General features: G+C 46.1%; 1 protein-coding gene and 1 long non-coding RNA gene across 12 annotated transcripts; one reads left to right on the top strand and one right to left on the bottom strand.

Annotated features, from left to right (window-relative positions):
* Positions 1 to 46: 46 nt before the first annotated feature.
* Positions 47 to 22,992, bottom strand: LOC105697107 (serine/threonine-protein phosphatase 2A 56 kDa regulatory subunit gamma isoform). 11 transcript variants are annotated; one of them, XM_012420139.2, is made up of 9 exons: positions 19,710 to 19,937; positions 17,346 to 17,686; positions 15,428 to 15,605; positions 6,383 to 6,585; positions 5,762 to 6,156; positions 5,002 to 5,335; positions 4,652 to 4,870; positions 4,355 to 4,570; positions 47 to 3,499 (listed from the first exon to the last, which is right to left on the bottom strand). In XM_012420139.2, exons 2-9 carry the CDS (start codon positions 17,433 to 17,435, stop codon positions 3,353 to 3,355), a joined length of 1,782 nt encoding a protein of 593 aa, XP_012275562.1. In that variant the 5' UTR covers positions 17,436 to 17,686; positions 19,710 to 19,937; the 3' UTR covers positions 47 to 3,352. The 11 variants fall into 11 exon arrangements, with proteins under 11 accessions (XP_012275562.1, XP_012275560.1, XP_012275563.1 ...); XM_012420137.2 differs by having other exon boundaries at positions 19,722 to 19,937; XM_012420140.2 differs by having other exon boundaries at positions 19,799 to 19,932.
* LOC105697119 lies at positions 13,359 to 14,485 on the top strand. Its single transcript, XR_001103780.2, has 2 exons — positions 13,359 to 13,600; positions 14,004 to 14,485. It is a non-coding gene; the product is annotated as an uncharacterized LOC105697119 (long non-coding RNA).
* Positions 22,993 to 23,205: the final 213 nt, after the last annotated feature.

The raw sequence follows: 23,205 nt of genomic DNA, 5'->3' as shown, positions 1-23,205 counted from the left end.
CCCTACGTACTCATTCGATATAATCAAAAGATATAACCGAGTTCTCTAAACTTTGTAGCAATGCTTTATTCGCTATAAAACTACGCTTTCAACATATTACAGACGGAATATACTATCGTATATGGGAGTGTTTCGATACTCAAGGAGGGAAAAAGTTAAAGTAATTTACAAGTATGACCAGAGTAGGACTCTTATTTTTGCTTAAAAATATGTATGTTCCGCATAGCATTCAACATTTACCGTTGTTAACGATTCAGATATTTCGGCACGGACATCGCATAATACTGTAACTTTATCTGCCAAACTATAAACTGTGATAAATTTTATATATATCAACTGCTCCGATGAGCATATCAAGACGGTGTCTGTATGCACAGCATCACGAAGTAACGATGATAACTCCGAGGCAAAGACTGACGATCTACTCCAGTTCCGGCTGACTAATTTGTGCAACCAATAAGATCTATCTCGCGAGATTATATAAAAGAAGCACGAGTAGTTTAAAAAAATATATATATCTAGCACAGCGATACGTTATTTAATCCGTGGTATGCGCCGAGCGTTTAAGGTTAAGTGAACCACATCGAGAAGAGTCACGAAGAAAACATATCGAATATACTATTTCGTTAGCATCCCTTCCTCGAAGTGATAAGCCTGATAGAAACGCGGGTATATTATTTACAAAATATTTACAGCAGCGAAAATAATTACAGCTTTCGGATAATCATTGTAGCACGTTAATAGATGGAGAGCCTATGTATATATATATTTATATTTATATTTATATATTTAATTTTTTCCCTTGGCAGGAGAGCACAGCAAATTCCATTTCACGTTTGCGAAGGCCCGAATTTAAAAGATTCCTCTCCCCATTCTTTCCCCATATATTTGGATGCTCGATAACGATCCACGCAGCTTCGAATATCGTTTTCCTCGCTCGGGAGAGTAGACCTGGGTCTATAAAAAACAATCACGCGATTATCTACACGTAATATTAAATATAAAACAACAGGCAGCTCTAGGGTGACCTGACCTCCCCTAAGTCTACGATTTGCATTAGCTCGCATTTGCTTTCGTTCGATGCTACTGTCGAACTACGACGGAGACAGTCGATTAACCGAGTCTTACACAAGTAATCCGTCTTTCGATTATAATACTAGAAAAATGCGATGCGTAATTTTAATGCACTTTTTTTTTAATGCACGTCGGTAGTAGCTGCAGGTTTAAACGCCGTAGCTGCCTCGGTGCTCACTTCTGCAATAATACTTATGCCCGGCTCCACCGACCTCGGTTAAATCATCGATTACCTACCCGTAGGTTAAAGTTAACTTCAATTATTCTAATTCATGTTTTCCTCGCGGTTGAAGTTGGATTAACCTAAGCTAAACGACCGAATTTGGCTGGTTAATCTAATCGACAGTTAATGGAAATTAACCCGTCGTTAAAGATGTGGCGGAACGTGTAACTAGTTGTAACCGAGGATTAGCTATTTGACCGAGGTTGGTGGAATCAGGCATTAAACGGCGCTAGCGATAGTAATGAAATAAATCAACGCTAGTCCTACGAGTAATCAACTTCGGCAGAAATGGCCGTTCCCGCGGGAGGAATAAGTAAATCATTATCATAGTTGATTTAATGTATAGCTTTAATTTGTAATATTTTATATAAGGAGCTTATCAATACTTTATCTTCAACAATGTATATCGGTAATATTAACGTAACAGCCTGCCAGCAGCACGAAGACTCATATTCTTTCTTTTTCTCTTTCCCTCGTTTCTTTTCTTCTCTTTATTAATTCTCTTTGCTACGTGTTCTTCCCGTTTCGACCGTGAGCGCGTAAAAATCTCTCCATCTCGTAGCCTTAGGACCGAGTAAATTAACAGTACGGTGAAATCGAGTCTAACGCTGTACCTAAACGTCGGATACATTTTTGATAAAGCAACATGCAACTTCGTACTCGACCGAAGACTCACGTAGAGAAGTCAGAAGTAGAGAATTCAGAAGTCTCCATAGAAGCCCAGAAGGATACGGACGTTTGGTGCATGACAAATAGTACTATAGCCAACGGATGGCGGCGCTGTAATCATCTCTCGATCCCCTTTAACCGTAGGGCAATATATAACGGATTGTATTCTCTCGTTATCTTACACACAGTACTATGTTATCTCTCTTTTACCCGCACTCCTCGTTTCTTCGCCAACTTTTAGAACATCAACCGCTAATACAGGACCTGGGGTTTCTACGTAACTTTTGAATTCCCTGGTTCCGCGCAACCGACTCGCGTGCAACGCCGACGAGATGCATCGCTTTCAACGAACATCCGCGTTACACCATCAGCAGAGTACGGCGAGTTACGAATATTTGGCTCGTTCGAACATTTAACGGCGTTATGAAAGAGTCATTCTACATATACAACGCGTTAAAGTATTAATAAATACGTTCTCCCAACCTGGGTGCACCGAGTCATATGAAACATTAACGCCTGATTATGGGGAGACCAAAAAGAAGAGCGCGATGCTCGTGAGATCTGATCTTTCACAAAAAAGCCCGTTCTTGGTTCTAATCCAGGCTCACAGGGAAATTCCTTTGAAAAATGAAATATCCCAGGCATTCGCGTTCTTCCTTAGGGCCTTCATACTCTAGTGCTCAAGTTTCAAAGGATACGGTGCGCCCAGTTTGGAGAAAAGTCGTATAAATATTTTCACCCTTTTGGTACATAGAACGACCCTTTCATATCGCCTTAATGGCGCAACAGTGACCGCGAGGCTTCGACCTTCCGACCCCCCGGGTAGTCATCAATTTCTCCGCGACTTTAAACCTCCGCCGGGATATCTCGAACCTTTAATGGAACGTCTCCTCCCATCGGAAGGATTCCTTCGTCAAAGTCCTAGCCCTCTCCTTCCCTCTTCGAGTTCCGCTCCTCTTGTTCTCTCGTCATCTATTCCGATCTAGTGGACCGACGTCGACGACCTACATGCTCCCGATCGGGAATCGCCGGCTCCTGGGCACCGACCTCGACCGTTCTCTTCGGGACCACGCGGTGCCCGGGTGTATCTTATGCGGTGGAAAAGCAGGAGGGACAAGGACGTTGTCCCTTTTTCTCGCTAAGCGGAGTTCTAACGGAGGCGGCACGCGTTTCTGAATCTAGCGGCTTCCTCTGTGCCCTGCGAGAATCCTTCCTATCTCTCTTCGCTTCGGACCTGATCTGCGTTCGTCCAGCCGCGAGAAGATCCCGTTTTCTCCCGGCGACGACGTCCTACGTGGTCGCCGTTCTCCTCGACCAGGACGAACTCTAACTGCTGGCATTACTACGGCAAAGCAGCGCGTAGATCAGAAGGGAGCGAGACAGGGACTAGCACTTGTTCGGGTCTGGTGGCGTCACGAGGAACTCGTCGGCGCGTTTGTGGTCGGAGAGAGCTCGCATCGTGTATGCGTCCTGCGGCAACTCGCTTTTCCTTCTAAGCAGCGGCTTCGTCGTGTTCGTGGTCATCTTCTTTGCCTGGGGAGAACGGAAAGTCAGGTCACTCGGAAGAGGCGGCGGCGAAGGAACGACCAACGATACGACATTAATAAATATTCATGGAAAATCATTTTTCTCCCTCAGCTTAGGGACGCGATGAGGTTAACATTTTCAACTCGTTGAACTCGAGTTAAAGCAAGTGTCTGCGTCAATTGCAATCATTTCTCCATCTCCTTCCTTCACCGATTTATTAACTCGAGAGCCCAACATCTAATCAAGACCCACACCGCTAATCAACGTTACTTAACAAATAACACTGCTCAGGGTAGTTCAGTCGTTAGGGTACAATCGGGAAGATAGGATTTGAATTTTGGATATAAAACGTTCTCATCTATATCCCGGCTAATTTGGGGAAATATCACCATCTCCCTAATTAGGCCAATTACTAGGTTCGTTAGGATTAGCTGTACTTTCTATCCTCGAGTAGGTTGTGTTCTCGTGGGCCTCAAGAATATTAAAAATGAAGCTTTGCAATTTCCATTAGACTGGTATCGATGGAATTTAAAAAATAGGAATAAAATTCTTTCAGGTGAGATTCGTACATTTCCTTTCGTGCTTCATGATACCAGATGATGGTACTTGTGCAAAAAGCGCTGCACTTTTCTCCTAAATACTGTAAAAGTGCAATTGCACTCGATTTGAACAATGGCCAGTCGTCGCATCCGATGACCGGAGCGCCAAAGGTGGCGAAAGTGTCAACTAAATGGAAAAGTCCAGCTAACCCGAGTCACCAAATCGTCATCGAAGCGGTCAGTGGAGGAACAAATCAAACCTGTTAAAGGCTGCTTAAAGGCAGTTTGCAACAATGTCTAAGCGGGTAGCTCGCGACGTTACCTCGTTAGCCTTGGCTTCTATCTTTTCCAAGGTAAGAGGACTTTGGTCGCCATCCTCGTCCGGCAGAGGACTATCCAGATGTTGTGGCAGTGAGTAAGACTGATTGGCCATAGATTTGTTAGCGGCCTGGTAATTAGGGTGCCTCATGGCTAAAGCTTCCACGCGAACCCATGCCTCGTCTCTGTCTTTCAAGAGCTTGCGTTCCTTCTGCCGATCCTAAGGACGTCACAGATACATTTACTTCGCCCGATGGGTCGTTTTCCTAAAAAAAAATCAGGCACGTCGCCTCGCTCATACCTGATAGTACTGTTGGGCGCAGTGGTCGAAAAGTTTCTGGTTCATCTCCATGAAAAGCTTCAGCGCGTTATAAATAAGCCCATGAATGGTCTTGTTCCAATGACCGCGGGAGTTCCTGTACAGAGCGGGATACATGATCGGCAGGATGACGTGATAATTGTCCGAGATCAGGGACAATATGTATTCGTTGTTCCAATAGTAGAGAGCCCTCTCGGCCACCTACAAGCAGAAGAATAAATTCCCGAAACCGAGTTAACCGGGTGAAGCTCGCAGGGAAAAAGAGAAAAAAAGAAAAAGAAACATGGGAAGTATCCACGATAATGGGGGGACAAAAATCGACGAACATTAACCTGAAAGTGCGGGGACGAGACGCTCTTGGCTAATTGCCTGAACATCGGGTCCATGACTTTCTGAAACTCGGCCGGCTCGACCACGTCGAGGATCTCCTCCATCTCGTTGAGGAACATCACTTCCTTAGGAGAATGCGTCTTCGGCCAGAATTTCAATAGACTCCTGATAACGGGCTCGGTCAGGGAGGGATCCTTCTCCAGGAATTGCACCACGCAGTACGCCAGCTGCGGATGGTAGACGGAGAGGGACTTTGCTTTGTGCAAAGGCAGGAGCACCTTCAATAGAAAGACCTTGTGCTCGTCCTTCAGAGGTAGCGCGAAGCCGTTAATGATACTGAAACAGAAATCAGATGGCAAAGTCAGCGATTTCAAGCTCGGCTGTTTCCAGGATCACGAGGATCATTAAGGGGATGTGAAAGTGGCATCCGAGGGGTTGATGTCCATGAAAGTTTCCCCCGAGCTGAGTGTACCGAACCGTTTCGGACATTGCAACGTGAACATGGAGGCTATTAGGAAGGTCCTGACCCTCGTGAAATGATTTACAACAAATTTTTAAAATATCTACTAATAAATTTTTCAAGAATTCAAGTTTCACGAGTTTCAGGACCATCTTTATGCCCTCCGTATTTATATTGTGAAGTTAGAATCTATTCAGTACACCCGGTTTGGAGATAGGTATCACGGAGGAGAACTCCTTGACGCCATCTTCGCGTCGCCTCGATGAAATCCCGGATTCCGAATCTGCGTTCATCGGCATCACCTTCCGAGGATCTCGAGCAGCTCGGCGATGCCGTTGTGGTGCTCGGTCTCGTAGATAAATCGATAGAAAACGTTATTGATCTGCTTCCTGATGTACGCCCTGAGGCCGAGGAACTTCCCGTAGATCCTGTGCAACGTGGTCTTAAGGAAGTCCCTCTCCCTGGGATCTTCGGAGTCGAAGAGCTCCAGGAGCTGAAAGACGAACTTGTGGTCGATGTAGCGCTTGGCCACCGAAGGCTGGAAGTCCTGCGACTCCAGGAGGCGCAGGAAGAACTCGTAGACGAGCTGCAAGTGCGGCCAGGCCGCCTCCAGGGTAGGTTCATCCTCTTCAGGGTCGAATTCCGCTCCGTTCGGGTTCGACGAGGGCGGCAACGTGCGGAACAGGTTCACAGCAAACTGCAAATCGACTTCTTGCATTTAATCTGCCTAGTCCATGATAAGTAAACAGATTATTAACGATAAATGAAATTCCACGAGTTTCAGGACCTACTACAGCGCCTCCCGTGGCAAACTCAGAAACGAATCGGTAGACCCAATTCGTAAAATACTCTGACCAACAATTAGATCTCTCAGATACATCTGCTGACTCTTTGATATCACCTTAACCGTGCGTTGCACTCACCATGTTTACCGCCTCGGGATAAATGGCTTCGGTGATGACGTTCTTGTTTTTGGTCACATACTCGACCATCTCCTGAAGAGCCCCGCGTTTTACTTCCTTCCATTTCAGGTCCGAAAGGGGATCAGACTCGAAATCGAAGAGTACGCAGCACTGTCGCAGCTTCTGAATGAAGAGTTCCTCCCTCTCGTTGCCTTGCTGGGCTTCTGCAATCAGACGGAGAGATTTCATTACCTCAACCAAGAGAAAGAAGCAGACGTAAGCAACTCCCATGAGAGTTTCCACGTGGCCAAGGTTCCCTAACTAAAATCAGGGTGACAAAAGGGAAATAAATCACAGCGCATAAGTCAATACCTGAAACAGAGCAAAAAGGGATTTCTAGGTATCACGGGGAACCAAGGAGAAGATATTGAAAGAGGACCTTTCGAAAATTACCGATCAACAGAGGCTGCAACGGCTGATAGTGCAACTCAGAGACCACCGGAAAGGTATTGTGAGGCTCGTGAGATAAAACGGCTGCGAAGGCGAGTCCCTGATGGAAGCTGGGACTCTTGGGCAGTCCTGAGCCCATGGAAGGACTCATGCCCCCCACGTGGACCATTTCTTTCGCCGGAAAAACTGATTCCCAGGGATGAATCTCGCCAGGCTCTCCGCCTCGGGTTGGGACTTTTCCTCGCTAATGTCCCGTCGCTCACCCTGGGTAACAATCGATCTCGTTACGGGCTTATTTCCGGGTTTTTGCGGCAATCTGTTGCTTCGGGATCGCGCCCCATTCCGCGCCGAGGTCGAGGTCCTCTTAACCCTTTCGCTTCCACGGGTGACTATAGTCACGGTACGGTTGGTCCAATATTGCCTGCCCGGTCAGACGAATTTCGCCCATATGTCGGAAAGGCTCCGCGTTCAAAGGGTTAATTAAATTGGTCTGCTCCGATCCCGCTCGTCACTCACAAGACCACGAAGTCTCTCCTCGCTGACAATGAGCGAAAAAATTCACTCTCTACACGGACTAAACAATATAATATATATCTCTCTTATCACACAGCTTATAGAAATGGAGGAGACGCGAAAGGGTGGGGATATCCGAAGGGAGGTATCTTCCGTCCCTAAACTACTCCGGAAGTTCTCACTGCGCAAGTGCGAGATGCACTACAGCACTTTCTCATGAAATAACGACACCTCGAATTGAATAAATTCCCCATTTGAGGGGAGAGATAGAGAGAGAAAGAAAAAAGAAGGAAATTTCCTTCGCGTTTTTACCATTCACCCTATCTGACCTATCAAAGGACTCGTAACGCGTACAGCGTACTTCCGGAAAAGTATATAGACAAAAGATGCGTCAGTTTATCCTCCATTGGACCCTTCGCATATGCACATCCTATGGCAAGATCTCCGTCTCTATAATCTCTGTCCGCTATCACTTGGCGTCCCTTCAGGACGATCTCCGTTTCGCGTATTGCGCGCTTTCCCAACTACGCGGTTCTCATCTCTCGACCCGGCCCGAGAAAATCCCCAAATAAAGAAAACGAATCATTATTAAACGGCACTTTAAATGGATTTACGAAGTAATAGAAGGAATATATATATATATACATAAGTTATGCCGGAAGGGTGCTATAGTCCCACTTCGCGGACAAACCTCTCGTCGCCCTCTCTGTTGACGAGTCAACGACCCTTTACGGAAGGGGTGAAAGCCGGAAAATGTCCGAAAGGGAGTTTTGAGCGCAGTAGGTCGAGGCCGGAAATATTCTAGGCCCTAGTTTCGATTAGGTATACCCAACGTTTCTTTTCCCTGGGGAATTATTTCAGGGCGTATCTCGAGGGGCGCGACCCCGGTAGACGGATAATCGAGCACCTGTAGCACCTACGCGACACGCCTAGGATCGCGATTTCGGTTATTTTCCTGGTGGAGCGGTTTCCACGGGGGACGATGGTCGCAGCCGCGAGAAGACGCGAAATCCGTCCGGGCCGGATAAGGTGCGGAAACCGGGAAGGGATGAGGAAGCTACGGAGCCGGGGTCCGGGTCCGAACTGTTTACGTCCCGCGAATGGGGAACGCCGGGTGGGGTCAGCGCGCATGCGCGCGCCCTTCGACAATCGATATCCCCTGACGTTACGCGGGAGCAACCCCGATTGACCGGGCCCGGGTTGGGGAAGGCCAGGAGAGCCCCAGACCCGCGCGGCCCATTCAGGGACCTGGTGCAGACCGCAGGTTGCACCTGCTCGAGACCCGAAAGGTGATTCGATGATTGGCCCTCTTCTTGCTTTTCGGTCCGACAGTTCACTTTTTACGAAACGTTTGAAATTGCGATATCGATGACTTTATGGCAAGGTAGGTTTGAAACTGCGATTAATCACTTTACAGCGAAGAATCATTTGAAACTGCGATCGATGACTGTGCATCAAGGTACACGTCTCATGAGCGACGTGCGGGAACGATCCGATAATTGGCTCTTTGATAAGGGACTTCTTAACACATTCGCGACCGCTGACGTGAATTCACGTCTTTTCCAGTTCTATTCCCGGTTGCCGCTGACGTGAATTCACGTCTTTTCAAGTTCTATTCCTTTTTTGCCGCTGACGTGAATTCACGTCTTTTCAAGTTCTATTCCTTTTTTTGTCGCTGACGTTTCATCTGGTCGAGACCCGAAAGGTGATTCGATGATTGGCCCTCTTGTTACTTTTCGGTCCGATGGTTCACATTTTACGAAACGTTTGAAATTGCGATATCGATAACTTTATGGCAAGGTAGGTTTGAAACTGCGATTGATCACTTTACAGCGAAGAATAATTTGAAACTGCGATCGATGACTTTACAGCAAAGAATCATTTAAAACAGCGATCGATCACTTTACAGCAAAGAATCATTTGAAACGGCGATCGATGACTGTGCACCAAGGTACACGTCTCATCAGCGACGTGCGGTAACGATCCGATAATTGGCTCTTTGATAAGGGACTTCTTAGTACATTCGCGACCGCTGACGTGAATCCACGTCTTTTCCAGTTCTATTCCTATTTTGCCGCTGACGTGAATCACGTCCATAATGATGGCTCGCCGGTACTCGGTATTTGAAACGGAAAAGATTTTCCGGTCGCGAATGTGTTAAGGGGAATTTCAGGCCATGATAGATGGATCTCTTCTAGAAGACAAGACAAGGCTTTACGCCAATTGCACATTTCCATGAGTTCGCGGAAGTCGAGAATTTCGTATCAGCCCTCTGATAAGTGCTTTTCCAGACACCTGAGACTCCCAGCTCGCTCGATAGGTCTCACGATTAATGCGACCGGGATTCCGCGATACCCTGATTTCACCTCTGTTTAAACGCGTTGGTAATGAGTCCGTTGATAATTGATCTATCTCCACGTGTTCGCAGGCCCGATTGACGGTTCCGCGTTGGGAAAGGTCAGGAAGCCCTCAATTGCCGATCCATTCATGAGAACGCCACGCCGAATGGCCTGCACTCCCAGCAGGAGTAAAGTGCTAAACGCGAGAAGTGTTTCACCCCATCCTCCCACGAGCCGTAATAATCCGTCGATTATTTATTAAATAAATTCTAAGAGTGTGGGAGCAAAGTCGAGGGCAAGTTTCATAAGCGACATCCCTGAAATTCCCATTTCATACGACCGTGATTAAATAATCGGGTTAATTATCTCGGCTCGTATAAGATAACTATGTAAAGCCCTCCTCTAATTTATCCTGAAATAAAAGAAAAATGAAAAATGGCCAGGAGTAAAGTACTAAACGCGAGAAGTGTTTCACCCCATCCTCCCACGAGCCGTAATAATCCGTCGATTATTTATTAAATAAATTCTAAGAGTGTGGGAGCAAAGTCGAGGGCAAGTTTCATAAACGACATCCCTGAAATTCCCATTTCATACGACCGTGATTAACTAATCGAGAGATTATCTCGGCTCGTGTAAGATAACTATGTAAAGCCCTCCTCTTATTTATCCTGAAATAAAATAAAAATGAAAAACGGCCAGGTTTATCCCTGGCGAGGTGTTCCGAGGGGAAAATCAAAAGTCAGGAGACACGAGGCGAGCACAAAGTGGGGTCGATCGAAGCACCGACGACATCGCATCGGATATAGCAACGCCGGCCTATTTTTAATATCTCGGTCTTTGTCACCCGACCAGCTGACGGCGACGAGCCGCGCCTCCGAGGCTCTCTCTCCTCCCTCCCGGTTTTCAGGACCGCGGGAAGGGAGGACTCGTGAATTGTAGATTGTACCCCTGGAAATAGCAAATTGCAAATTGCAAATTGGAATGCGCGACCTCCCCACGGCCAGCATCCGGCGGGTCCATCCCGTGCAAACGTGGGAGACAAGTGGTAGCACGTGTACGATTGGCCGTACACGCTCGAGTTTCGGTCCCGGAGGAAATAAGGTCACGTCGACTGTCCGGAGAATTTCCCAGTCCATAATTGAATGCGAGGGCACGGCTCCTGGGTACGCCATGGGCGGTATTCCTATCTGCCAATAAACGCCAGAAATAAACGGGATAAATAAAACGCGTAATGCCTGCAAGAGGAAGAATCCCTCATTACTAGTCGTCCTCTCCCTCCGAAATAATATTAAAAAAAAAATATAAAAAAAAAGTCGACAGGGTGGAATCTTTAACCAAACCGGAAGATGTACATAGAGTAATAAATTTTCAAGGTAACCACGCGGAAACTCCTGGTCAATTTCAAATGGTCGTCCACACTTGCACTTCATTTAGAGCTTACTTTATCGGCGCAGTTAGATAAGCCCTGTCGAATTGTATCGATTTATAGTGATATCGAGCGATGAAATCAATGATCTAAATAACCCCTGGTTTTTCCCCTTTCGGAAATTTCGGTAAGTTTACTAGCGCTTTCCTTATTTACCTAAGATTTCTTTTTAATTTTTTTGTTTTTATATCGACAGCCCTGAAGGATTCATTTGTGCCCATAATTATGAAAGTGGTCTAAGTCAAAATTAAAAAAAAAAAAAAAATGAGCTTATCAGTTATTTCACGCCATATTATTTCAAACGAAATTAATTCAATGTAATTTCGAAAGAAAAAATACATGACTTAGACCACTTTCATAATTATGGGCACATTTAGCGCTTGCTTTATCGGCGCAGTCAGATAAGCAACGATCAGCAATGACACGCGTGACACAAATTTCTGCCTGCTCCGAACCTTTAACAAAGACGCATTTTCTACGTGAAATTCCCTTTGCGTCTCCTGTTCTTGAGAATTCGGGGGACCCGCCGTGAGTTTAAGTGTCGGGCTATTTCGACGGAGCCTTTGTGCCCAGTGGACACACAGGTGCCTAGATGTATATCACGGAGCGCACTCGACACGATTTCCGATTCGACGCCGACAGGGTCCTTTGAGCGGATAAACGTGCAAACGAATGGTTGGTAAAACGAAGAAACAAAGACCGGAGAAATATATACGCGGAGAGACTTTCGAGATGACCTGATATCGAGGGTAGACCGAGTACGCCTTGTCGGCGTAAATGCCGGAGAGAAGTTTTCCTTTTCCTTTTCCCTTCCCACAGATCGATTTGAATTTAGACCCGATAGCTTTTTTTTCTTCCTCTCCACACACCCTGGCTCGGCATGCGGACAACGAGGAATACCAATTGCGCGGTTCTTCCGCAACCACGAACATCGCGGATAAGATAGGGCCGATAAACGGCAGCAAGTATGCGGAGAAATAGTTTTACCAGTACAGGTCGTGTGATTAACACTATTTCTACCAAAGGTGTCAAGACACATTTTAAAATTTTAACTTGAAATTATTTTCAACGTTATAATAATTTTTTCTCAATTAATGTTTTGAGTTTTCGTATAACAATTGTTAAATTTATTTACCGGTATCATTTTCCTCCAGCTTATCAAAACCTTTTGGTCGAAATAGGTATACACAAAATCGTGGTAGAAATAGTGTTAAAGTGATGTGAAACACGGCGAGGAACTTGATCGACGTCGGTAAAAAAAGATTTTTCTAAATACGTCGTCGATGTTTGTTATTATATAGACAGCCCTGTCGAATTGTATTGATTTATAGTGATATCGAGCAATGAAATCAATAATCTGTGTAAATAACCCCTCGTTTTACCCCTTTTGGAAATTTCGTAAGTGTACTTGCGCTTTCCTTTTTTACCTAAAATTTCTTTTTAGTTTTTTGTTTTCATATCGACAGCCCTGTCAAATTATATTGATTTATAGTGATATCGAGAAATGAAATCAATGATCTGCATAAATAAGTCCTCGTTTTACCCCTTTTGGAAATTTCGTAAGTTTATTTCCGCTTTCCTTATTTATCTAAAATTTCTTTTTAGTTCTTTATTTTTATATCGACAGTCCTGTCGAATGTATTGAATTATAGTGATATCCAGCAATGAAATCAATAATCTGTGTAAAGAACCCCTCGTTTTATCCTTTTCGGAAATTTCGTAAGTTTATTTGCGCTTTCCTTTTTTACCTAAAATTTCTTCTTAAGCCTCCAAGATTAGTGCTATCACTGCGAGTTCCTCGACCGAAGAACTCATTTTGCTTCTTCTTTCGATGTTCGGTGATTACGGCACGGATACGGCACGGATACTGCACGGATACGGCACGGATACGGCACGGATACGGCACGGACCCTGTACACCCGCTTGAATCGACCTTAGGAATCGACGCGTACCCGCGAAGATTTAAGTGCCCGATGAAATCTCTCGAGTTTATGAATCGCATACGTGTGCACGTATTTCAGGCGCCTAAAGGCCAGATAAGAGCCGACCCCTAGGAAGTGGATGCACGCCGCTAAAAATACTCCCTTCACAAAGGCGTAGCGAGTTATCGAGGATCGCGAATCTCGATTGGCCTGCTCTTCGGAGAGGCGGCAACCTTGAATCAATGCCAGGTTCCTGAGAAAACACGAATAAAGGACACTTGAAAAACGCTACGCCGATTCGGCGACGCGTCACCGGGTCCCCGAGTTCCCTATAAAAGAGTTTCCACCGAGTTTCCCTTCGCCTATCGAATGACCAAAGTCACCGACATTAGAACGAGACAAGCACCGATCAATATACTAACTGGATATCTGATATCCTACAAAATGGCGGGACGTTTTGAAGCAACGAAAGCCCCCCGTTCATGGGCACATAAATTAATACTTCTGTACACGCTCGTTACCTATTTAATATCTCTGCCCTTAGGTACTTGGCACTAGGGTGCCTTGAATTCGTCAAAATGCTCCCCAGGTTAGTACATAGATTAGTGGGTATGTTACCGTGAATGACCGAAATTGGAGTGTGTCGACTTTCACCGGTGAATGTCAACAGATACCAAATACGTCGGTGAAAGATCGAATATTTCATTACATTGTTGTACATTAGGACCCTCTACAGTGTGTGTCGACAATTACAGATATTAGTGCATGGTGAATGTCAACATTTACCGGTGTAAGTCAGAAATAAGGGTATTTAGCAAATATTTCGGACATACACTAAGCGACTATGTGAATTTTTACATTCACCGGCGAAAGTCGACATTCTCCAGATTTCGGTGTTTCACTGTAACAGGTACAAGTAACCAGTAAACAAACGGATTGAGAAATGAATCTCGAATGCCACGTAGAAATGATTACCGCCATTGCGTGTACAGGGCGAGGATAAAATCAGAAACGACGTTAATCCCCAGGACGAGTAATTACCCCGCGCCAGGATACCACGGAGGGATCGGCACGACCTGGAAAAAAAAAAATGATACGCCTAACATGCAGTCGTTGCAATAATCGTAAAACCCGTGCACTTCCTGGCCGTTTCCGATAGCCGATCTACCGGGAATATCGATCTCCAGCTTCAGGGGTAAAGGATGATAATGTTGAGTCCTCGTCCACGAGGAGGGAAAACTCGCCGAGGACTCATCCAGAGGAGGACCAGCAATGGACCGACGTAAAGAGGCCCTGAATAATTGCCCTGTATAAGTAGAGTACACGGGATACCGCCTGGTCCGGTACAGCAGCCAGCGGACCAAATAATTATCCCTGACATGCAACCAAGGTGGTACTTGTTGCGCTAATCGCCCGTACGTCATCTGAAAAGAAGCATCTCGCGTCTGGCCAATTAAAAAACTAAACCAAAGTATTAACCAGCCATAAGAAAATCGCTCTGCCGGTGTCATGCTCGAAATGTTTCTAGCATTGATCTCAGTTCGTTGTTGAAAAGCGCCTTCCTGCTTCCTCTTCCAGCCCTATTGCCGAATTTTTCTGAGCGTTTTGGTGGGAGGAACGAGGAAAGAATCTATGATATTATTGGTCGCCCCTCCGTAAGGACCGCACGACAATTGCGCCCATAATTATGAAAGTGGTCTAAGTCAAAATTAAAAAAAAAAAAATGAGTTTATCAGTTATTTCACGCCATATTATTTCAAACGAAATTAATTCAATGTAATTTCGAAACAAAAAATATATGACTTAGACCACTTTCATAATTATGGGCACAATTGGTCACGGAAAAGGCCCAAGAAGGGAAATCCATGCAAATACGGCCAGGACGCAAGCGCGATAAGACCCGTGCAGTTCGGGGGTCATAAAACAATAACCTGTACCTGACGCTCGCACGACCGTCTTCATCCTGCCTAAGCTGAACACAATATCTATTGCATCGTCCGAAAATTATAGCTATTAACCTAGTCCTACGCGGGACAAATATATTGGATGTTTACCGGTTGAACGTCGGTAATACCCGATGTGTACGTGCTAAGGGTGGACAAATCCGTCTTAACTTAGGGAGGTTATTACAGAAATGATTTCCTGCATGAGGGACTCAGCGAATTGGGAGGATGGTCTTAACAGCCGGCTTCCATCTACAAATCAGGGATGGAATAGAAATACAGAAGTAATCAATGAGCGGTTTAAATCATTTCTGCACCTATCCCTCGGGGGAGAAGGAAAGAAAGATCCGGTAAACATCCGGAAAAATCTTTTAAATTTACTCTTTTTATCCGATTGTCGGTTCAGATGGACTTCCGCCCGAGAGATAGGATTTCATGGGACGCGTTTGAATGGTCTTTTCTCGGTTTCTCACCGGTTAAGAGCGGCAGTTTCTGTAGTTCCCTGTTCTTGGAGATGTTGAACCTCGAGCTGCTCTGCCTCTTGTCCTTCTTGATGACGGGCCCGCCAGGTTGATACTTGATCTTGTTGATGAGCGTCGGCGGCGGAGGCGGAGCGCTGCCGCTGGGCGGACCCCCTGATACCTTGTTCGTCTGTATCGGGAAAAAAGAAAAAAAAGGCCTCATTAGAGAAACGTCGTCGAGCGTTCGCTCCCTTCTGCTAAACCTCTCACGTCCTCTCCATCTATCTCCGCGCTTGTTCGCGTCACACCTGATTTCAACGTTCATTAGGCCGGATCTTTGCGCAGGTGGAGGTTTCCTACGCCGAGGCGATACAAATTCGATCTCGGTTTCGCGTCAAGAAAGAGGAACACATTTTCCAGCCGATGTGCTTGGCGCAAAACTCAACCGAGTTCCCAGCCGGGGGTCGCGGGAAATTTCCAAGCGTTCACGGCAACCAGCATCGAAGAATTAAAAAAAAAAAAATCCGCGCTTGTTCGCGTCACACCTGATTTCAACGTTCATTAGGCCGGATCTTTGCGCAGGTGGAGGTTTCCTGCACCGAGGCGATACAAATTCGATCTCGGTTTCGCGTCAAGAAAGAGGAACACATTTTCCCGCCGATGTGCTTGGTGCGAAACTCTCCCGAGTTCCCAGCCGGGGGTCGCGGGAAATTTCGAAGCATTAACGGCAACCAGCCTCGAAGAATTAAAAAAAAAAAAAAACTCTGCGCTAGTTCGCGTCACACCTGATTTCAGCGTTCATTAGGCCGGATCTTTGCGCAGGTGGAGGTTTCCTACGCCGAGGCGATACAAATTCGATCTCGGTTTCGCGTCAAGAAAGAGGAACACATTTTCCCGCCGATGTGCTTGGTGCGAAACTCTACCGAGTTCCCAGCCGGGGGTCGCGGGAAATTTCGAGGCATTAACGGCAACCAGCCTCGAAGAATTAAAAAAAAAAAAAAAACCGCGCTTGTTCGCGTCACACCTGATTTCAACGTTCATTAGGTCGGATCTTTGCGCAGGTGGAGGTTTCCTGCGCCGAGGCGATACGAATTCGATCTAAAATCTCCTGGATGATTTCGAGAACATCTTAACAAACTCGTAACAAAAAAAAATAAAATCCCCTCGAAAGAAATACCCCCAAGAAATTCGGACGATCCCCCGGAAAGATTTCGCGGATTTCGCGAATTTCACAGACGGCTTGGAGATTTGGCAAAGGACAAGAGCTCCCTCGTAAAAAGTCTTTACATGGTCGAAAACAATGGTAACGGCGCATTTCGCCATGCTCTTCGACCTATTCCTTCGACAGCAAGTCGCACACCGCAATCGAATGTCACCCAACAAACGAATAATATCGCCACCAAGGGCCGAATTCTTGAAAAGTGAAACCCCACTTGGGTCTTGAATTTTTTTTCTAGGACGAATGCACCTCGTCGCAATATGGCGCCTCCGATACGACTGATCGAAAGGGATTCGCGATCTAAGACTAGGCCCCGGAAGTGCAACGAATAAAAATACACGAGAACGCACACAGGTGTATCGGGGCGTACGTGGCATTAGTCGCGATCAACGTGCACTCCTCGAATTGCGCTAAGTAGATTTGGCACTCGTTGCCAAAGACGGCCTCTATTTTTTCTACTTAAGAGAGACGCGGCTCTTCACCTGGACGGCCAGGTTTTCACCTCAGGAATTCCTCTTAAAGAGTCCTAGGAGAGAGCCGTTGCGATCGTTAGTTTTTTTTTCTTATTCTTTTTTTTTCTGTCTTACGCTGACCAACGGATTATTTTATATATATATTTATTTATTTATTTATATATTTATCAGACAGACAGACAGAGGATACACGTGTCCAAAGCCTAAAGATTCGGAAAACGGAACTGAAACCACGTGCCTTCTTCTTGAAAACGTTCCCGAATGCGAGGTTGCTGAAGGTTTGCATTTTACTTTGCATGCCGGAATCCAAGATGAGAAGAAGTCCCATTCGCTGGTTCAAACGATGCACTTGGAATCCCAGGACTGCGTATTAATTCCGCTGCCATTTGTAGCTTGTTTCGGGCTACTATTCCGCACTTCCGGGGGAAACATTAACTTTTACAGTCCTAATTCACCGTGCACTTCGTATCCGGTCGCCTCGTGGCGATCCCAGAATCGTGAAAATCGCGTTTTCTCCCTCTCCAGCATTTCCCCGGGAATCGTCTCCGTACCCCTGATTTCCTCAAATCTTCCAAGTTACTTAAAAGCGACAGATGAAAGTAATTACTCTCAGCGTTCGTTACATGTGAAAAGTTCGTACACGTACCGCCCTAGTCCGATAAATTAACCCACTATGGGCCGAATTTTTCATTAAATAAAAAAAAAAATTGGAGGAACGAAAATTCAGCAATTAGGAACCTATATATGTGCCCATAATTATGAAAGTGGTCTAAGTCAAAATAAAAAAAAAAAAAATGAGTTTATCAGTTATTTCACGCCACATTATTTCAAACTAAATTAATTCAATGTAATTTCGAAACAAAAAATATATGACAGACCACTTTCATAATTATGGGCACATATATGCAAATGAAACAAAAATTTTTCATTTAAAATTTGACCTGAAAGTTACACGGGCCCATAAAGGGTTAAACCTCCTCTCCCAAGAATCGAAACAACCCGATTCGTACGAGAGATCGTTGGACGAACTTTTATTCGAGCAGCTGTCACGGCGACCACGTGGCCGAGGCGCGAGGTACCTTCGGTGGTAATTTCTCTTGAATTTCTTATCCCGCCCCGTCAGCTCCGTAAGACCCATTGTTACCGTCAAACGTCGGTGTCTTTCACGTCGCTCGCTTCGGGCCAATTTCCGCGATTTCGATCCCCGTGAAGCCATCTCCTCGAGAAGGAAGACGGAGAGACCGCGCGATAGGAAGTCCGCGGCTCTTTTTATTTCCCCCATTTTCTCTCGACATAGTCCCATTAAATCCTAGACGAGTAGCTCCACGTGTCGTAAGGTTCGGCCTGCGGCTCGATATCGGGCCGATCGATATCGACACCCGACATCGATACACCGGGCTCTCGAGATTGGCTCGGCCTCTAATTCTCGCCTCCGGGGTCCCACCACCGAGTTCGGATTTTTCTCGCCCCTTTTCCACCCGGGAGGAAGCATCCAATCAAGGAAGAAGGACTCGTCTTCCCTCCATTCGACCCCGACCTTCCCCAATCGACGAGAGACGCGATAATAATCGAGCCCAAAATATCCTCCGAATTTTCGCCCCGTGACGCGAGTCGAGATCATTTTTTTCTTTCCCCCCTTTAATTTTCTCGGTGAAAAGAACCAATTGAATTTCACATCCAAGGAACCGATTAGATCTCAAGTTACGAGACGGACAATCGCGGATCGACGGTATAGAAGATAAAGGTGAAAAATAGATATGGCAACCATTTCGACCACTATACGCGAGCGATTCGAAGGTTACACTGAACGGCGTCACCAACTACGCACTCGATTGCGAAAAAGGACGGCGTCGTTGGAAGGTATCGATAATCGTCGCCAATAGGTCAATTCGTTAGCGCCCTGCTACCCGTCATACGATCGTACCCAAGTAATTACACTAATCGTTTCCCCTGGGAAACGATTCGTCGTTCTCCCAGACTTACAAATCATCGGAGCCAATTTCAACCGGATCTCACGAAATTTCGTTCCCGAAACGAGCGATCATGATCCAACGTTAAAAAGTCTCACATATAAAAAAAGAAAAAAAAATGAGGGATTCTCACATCACTCCTAAAATCATGAATTTTTACTGCTGCAAATCGTTCGAAATCAACGACGCATTCTCACAATTTTAAAGTCCAGCCTCACTTGTTATCGAATCTCATTGTTGCTTGTCACATGAAATCAAAGGTAATCGGTTCTCAAAGAAGGCAAGAAAAGGAAACTCGAAAATTCGCAGACCGAATGGCGACGCGTCGTACTTGTTCCACCAGGGTATCGCGTCTAGCTTTTCTCTTATTTCCTTCCCGGCGATTACGTAAAAGCGATCCGGTACGTCTAGGATAGCACTCGTTCCTTCAAAAAAGCGCCAGTCGGACTGAAAAACCGATCGAGCGATTTTTTCCCGAGGTCCGAGGCCGAGGGGTTTTTTCCGGCGATTACGCAAAACGGTTGACAAACACGCCACGTGGTCGCTCGGTCACGTGGTAGGGCGGGCCACGTGACCGAGGGAAAACGTCAAATCGTCGCGCGCGTGGTCCGATCAGTGTGCCAAGCGCGTACTATTAATCCTACTATTTGTACGATCATTTCAGTCCGGCGTTAATTTCTTCGTTGTAAGGGATTGTGCCATTAATTTAATCCGATTGTACTAGATCAAATGGAATTGAAGTTGGCAACGGCGGGTCCGATCGGCGCCACTCGGCGTCGAACCGCCGCCCGAGGCGGACGCAGCTCCGTCGCGAGAACCGCGGGCACCGATTGGCAGGCGTGCCGGCCAATGTTTACCGCTCAAGTGCCATCGGCGTGACTGGGAGTTCTTTGAGAAGCGGTAGGTTCCAACCTGTCCTTAGCTCGTCCCCACCCGAGCCCCGCGCGACCCCACCACGAGATATTTATTGCGATAATCGCGTATATAAACAAATCTCTCAGCCGCGGCCTTCGGGTACGCGCCCGAGAAGAAGAGGCTTCCCCATTAAATTATATTATATATTAAATGTACCGATAGGTTTCGTTCATAGCTTAAAAAAAAAAAAAAAAAAAACAACGCAGGAAAATAATCCAATCTGGATAACCTGGTCGAAGTTGACATTACTTATTCAAGAAATTCGGAAAAGGACAATCATTCTGCAATTTGACGCGACAGGGTAAAACATCGCAGATAATGACGAGGTCAGAGTTTGCGCCTCTATATATGTATATGTTACCGTGAATGACCGAAATTGGAGAATGTCGACTTTCACCGGTGAATGTCAACAGATACCAAATACGTCGGTGAAAGATCGAATATTTCATTACATTGTTGTACATTCGGACCCTCTCCAGTGTGTGTCGACAATCATACACCGGCGAATGTCAACATTTACCGGTGTAAGTCAGAAATAAGGGTATTTAGCAAATATTTCGGACATACACGAAGCGACCATGGGAATGTTGACATTCACCGGTGAAAGTCGACATTCTCTAGATTTCGGTGTTTCACCGTAACATATATATTTGGCACGAAGCTCTTATCAAGAGAGAGATCACTTAGTCTTTTATTTATTTTTTTTTTTTCGCGGAAACGGCGATCGCCTAATTTCGAAGGTCGCGCGCTACACCTGACGATTGTCGAGATCGTCCGGCATGAAGTTAGGTTAGGTATGGGGGTGATACCAAAAGTCACCCAAGGTCGGCGGGCGGTGAAAAGACGTAGCCGCCTGGAATGCACTTATGTATTATTAGAGTGCTTTCTATTCGCGCGATACTCGAAATAGATTCGTACACGGGTCCAGGACGAGGGCCGAGATCTCGAGGATTCTTCCGGACGTGGGAAACCAATTCCAGACCGTTAGATTTTATGCTAGGTCGGAAATATTTGAGGGCGAGTAACCGGATACCGGCATATCGACCGGTTCAACGGTACGTGGCTACCGAATCGGGCATACGTTCAATTGACTTATCTTACGCGTACAACATCCTGGAACAATCGGGGTAAAATATTAAAAAATGATACGAGGTCGAAACAAAATTCCGCGGCCGTTAGAATTTCCGTTAAAAAATCGAATCTTTTAATTAATCTTGTTGCGAATTGTGTAAAAGAATTAAAAAGAAAAGAAAATGATGTCTGAGCGTTTTTAAGGCACGCCGTGCATTTTTAATTAATACGGCGTGGCTCCAATTCACCTAGTTGGACATGTTGGAAAATAAGAGAGAATATTAATTAACTTCGTGGAAGTAAGTTTAAAATGAAATTATGAAACCTTGTGATGTGATCATTGTTGTAATTAAGTAATGGACTTGTAATGTGTCAACGCGCGCTCGGAGACCCTGGCGCCACCTGTCGGGCGCCCGGCGAAGCTGTTGAAATTTCCACAGTATCATCGACTGATCTCGCCTAGTAAAACGTGGACTTTGCGGTAATTTGCAATTCTCTTTTCTTATTAGACTTTCCATACTTCTAGGGACGAACTCGACCAGACATTATGTCTGTTATGCAACCATACAAGACGCCTGGTAATAGAAGGTCGAATACGACATAATTGCAGCACCGAGTACCATCACTGACGTGTCAAAGTTTTCAATACCTGTTCGCTTTGCATTGCATAAGGGATGCTCTCCAGTATTTTATGAGTGTTGCATAAATCATGCATACTTTAAAAATAGACTCGGAATTATGCAGAAGAGAGACACGATATGTAGGCCTCGGCTGTTTCATAAACCAACGACACATTTGAGATAGAAATATTCCATGGAATACTCAAACATGTTAGACATACCAGAACGGAGTTGGTAATAGTTTCATCCATATAACGTTTCCATAAATAATATAAATATCTCCACCATAAATGGCATTCACATAAAAATAAGAACAACTATGTAATAACTTGTAAACCTTTAGAAATACATCAAACAACAGTTATTCCTCGGAAACTGCTTCTACGTCGCTCCGATTTGCCACTCCCATGATACCGCCTTAACCCATCTTTCGGAACTAACCACTCACGGTAGTGATGAAGTATTTTACGCAACTTTATCCCACTTCAAGGTATAGAACTATCGCTGCAAGGCGGTTAGACCAGGGACAGATCGCGAGATGGTCCCATAAAGACGGGTCCAGCCCGATACGGATTGGACGTAACCTCACCTCGTCTGCGATGTCCGACTCCTTGCCATTCTTTCCCTTGTCCTTGCTCTTGACTGCGTCCTGCAACAAAAGATATTGCGGGCGCATTGAAGTAGCGTAAGCAGGGAAAATCGAGTTGGGACTTGACGTGATGAGAGGAGTACCATTATCGCGCGGGCGAAATCGCGCAGTAACGAATCGCCTTCGAAGTTTCTGACTCGAGGACGGACTCGCGTCGAGTCGCGCTACGGGTTCTGATGGCCTAAACGAACTGCAGTTGGAAGCTCGGCAGCCGGCGGGGTTGTTCTCCCAAGGCTCGGCAGCTACGTGCCTCCGAAAAAAGCCACTGCGCTCAAACCGGCGTGGAATTACCCTATTAGACGCACCTTCTCCTTCTTCTGCCAGTTCGGCATTTTATCGAGCGCACTGACGGTAGGAAACTAAAGGACAAACGGGCGGACACGCTTTGGAACGTAGATCGGTCAGCGGCCTGCCAGCCGATACACGGCGTTCGTCCACGGCGGCCATTGGCCACTCGGCCGACGTCAAGTGTCGCGAACGCCGAATCGCCCGTGCCCTTTACCGCCGTACCGGCTCGACCGAAACGCACCCCCGCGTTCGCCGCGCGCTCGACCCGCACTCCTATAACCTGACCTCGCTCCTTCGCATATTTCACCGACGACGTCGATTCCAGGGCGGACGATTAATTAAAAGCACACTTTCTTTTTTCCGGCGAGCGCATGACAGTTAGGTGGCGCTGTGCGTCGCTCGTGGCGGCGGTACCGACGTTTCCATTGGATGCCGATGGATACGGGTGCGTGTCGCCGCCATCTTGAAATCGCGATGCGCGTCATTGGTTTCCTGGATGAGTTTCGCTCCGATTTACGTTCCGTTCTCATGGGCGTAAGAATATATATGGACGGAGCTCAAGCCAAAGGGTTTAGTGCTGGAGTA

The sequence above is a fragment of the Orussus abietinus genome, unplaced genomic scaffold, assembly GCF_000612105.2.
Source record: "Orussus abietinus isolate OABI.00-Male unplaced genomic scaffold, Oabi_2.0 scaffold293, whole genome shotgun sequence".
NCBI lineage: Eukaryota > Metazoa > Arthropoda > Insecta > Hymenoptera > Orussidae > Orussus > Orussus abietinus.
Note: the sequence above shows the minus strand (reverse complement) of the source record. Positions and strands in the feature narration are given on the sequence as shown.

What these genes read in the sequence shown, in the direction of transcription:
- LOC105697107 (XM_012420139.2), bottom strand. Translation starts at nt 17,435, where the DNA reads ATGGGACTTCTTCTCATCTTGGATTCCGGCATGCAAAGTAAAATGCAA. An exon ending in GGAACGTTTTCAAGAAGAAG is followed by an intron (nt 15,606 to 17,345) that starts GCACGTGGTTTC and finishes TTCCCGATACAG; the next exon opens with ACGAACAAGGTATCAGGGGG. An exon ending in TCTCGTCCCCGCACTTTCAG is followed by an intron (nt 4,871 to 5,001) that starts GTTAATGTTCGT and finishes TTCTGCTTGTAG; the next exon opens with GTGGCCGAGAGGGCTCTCTA.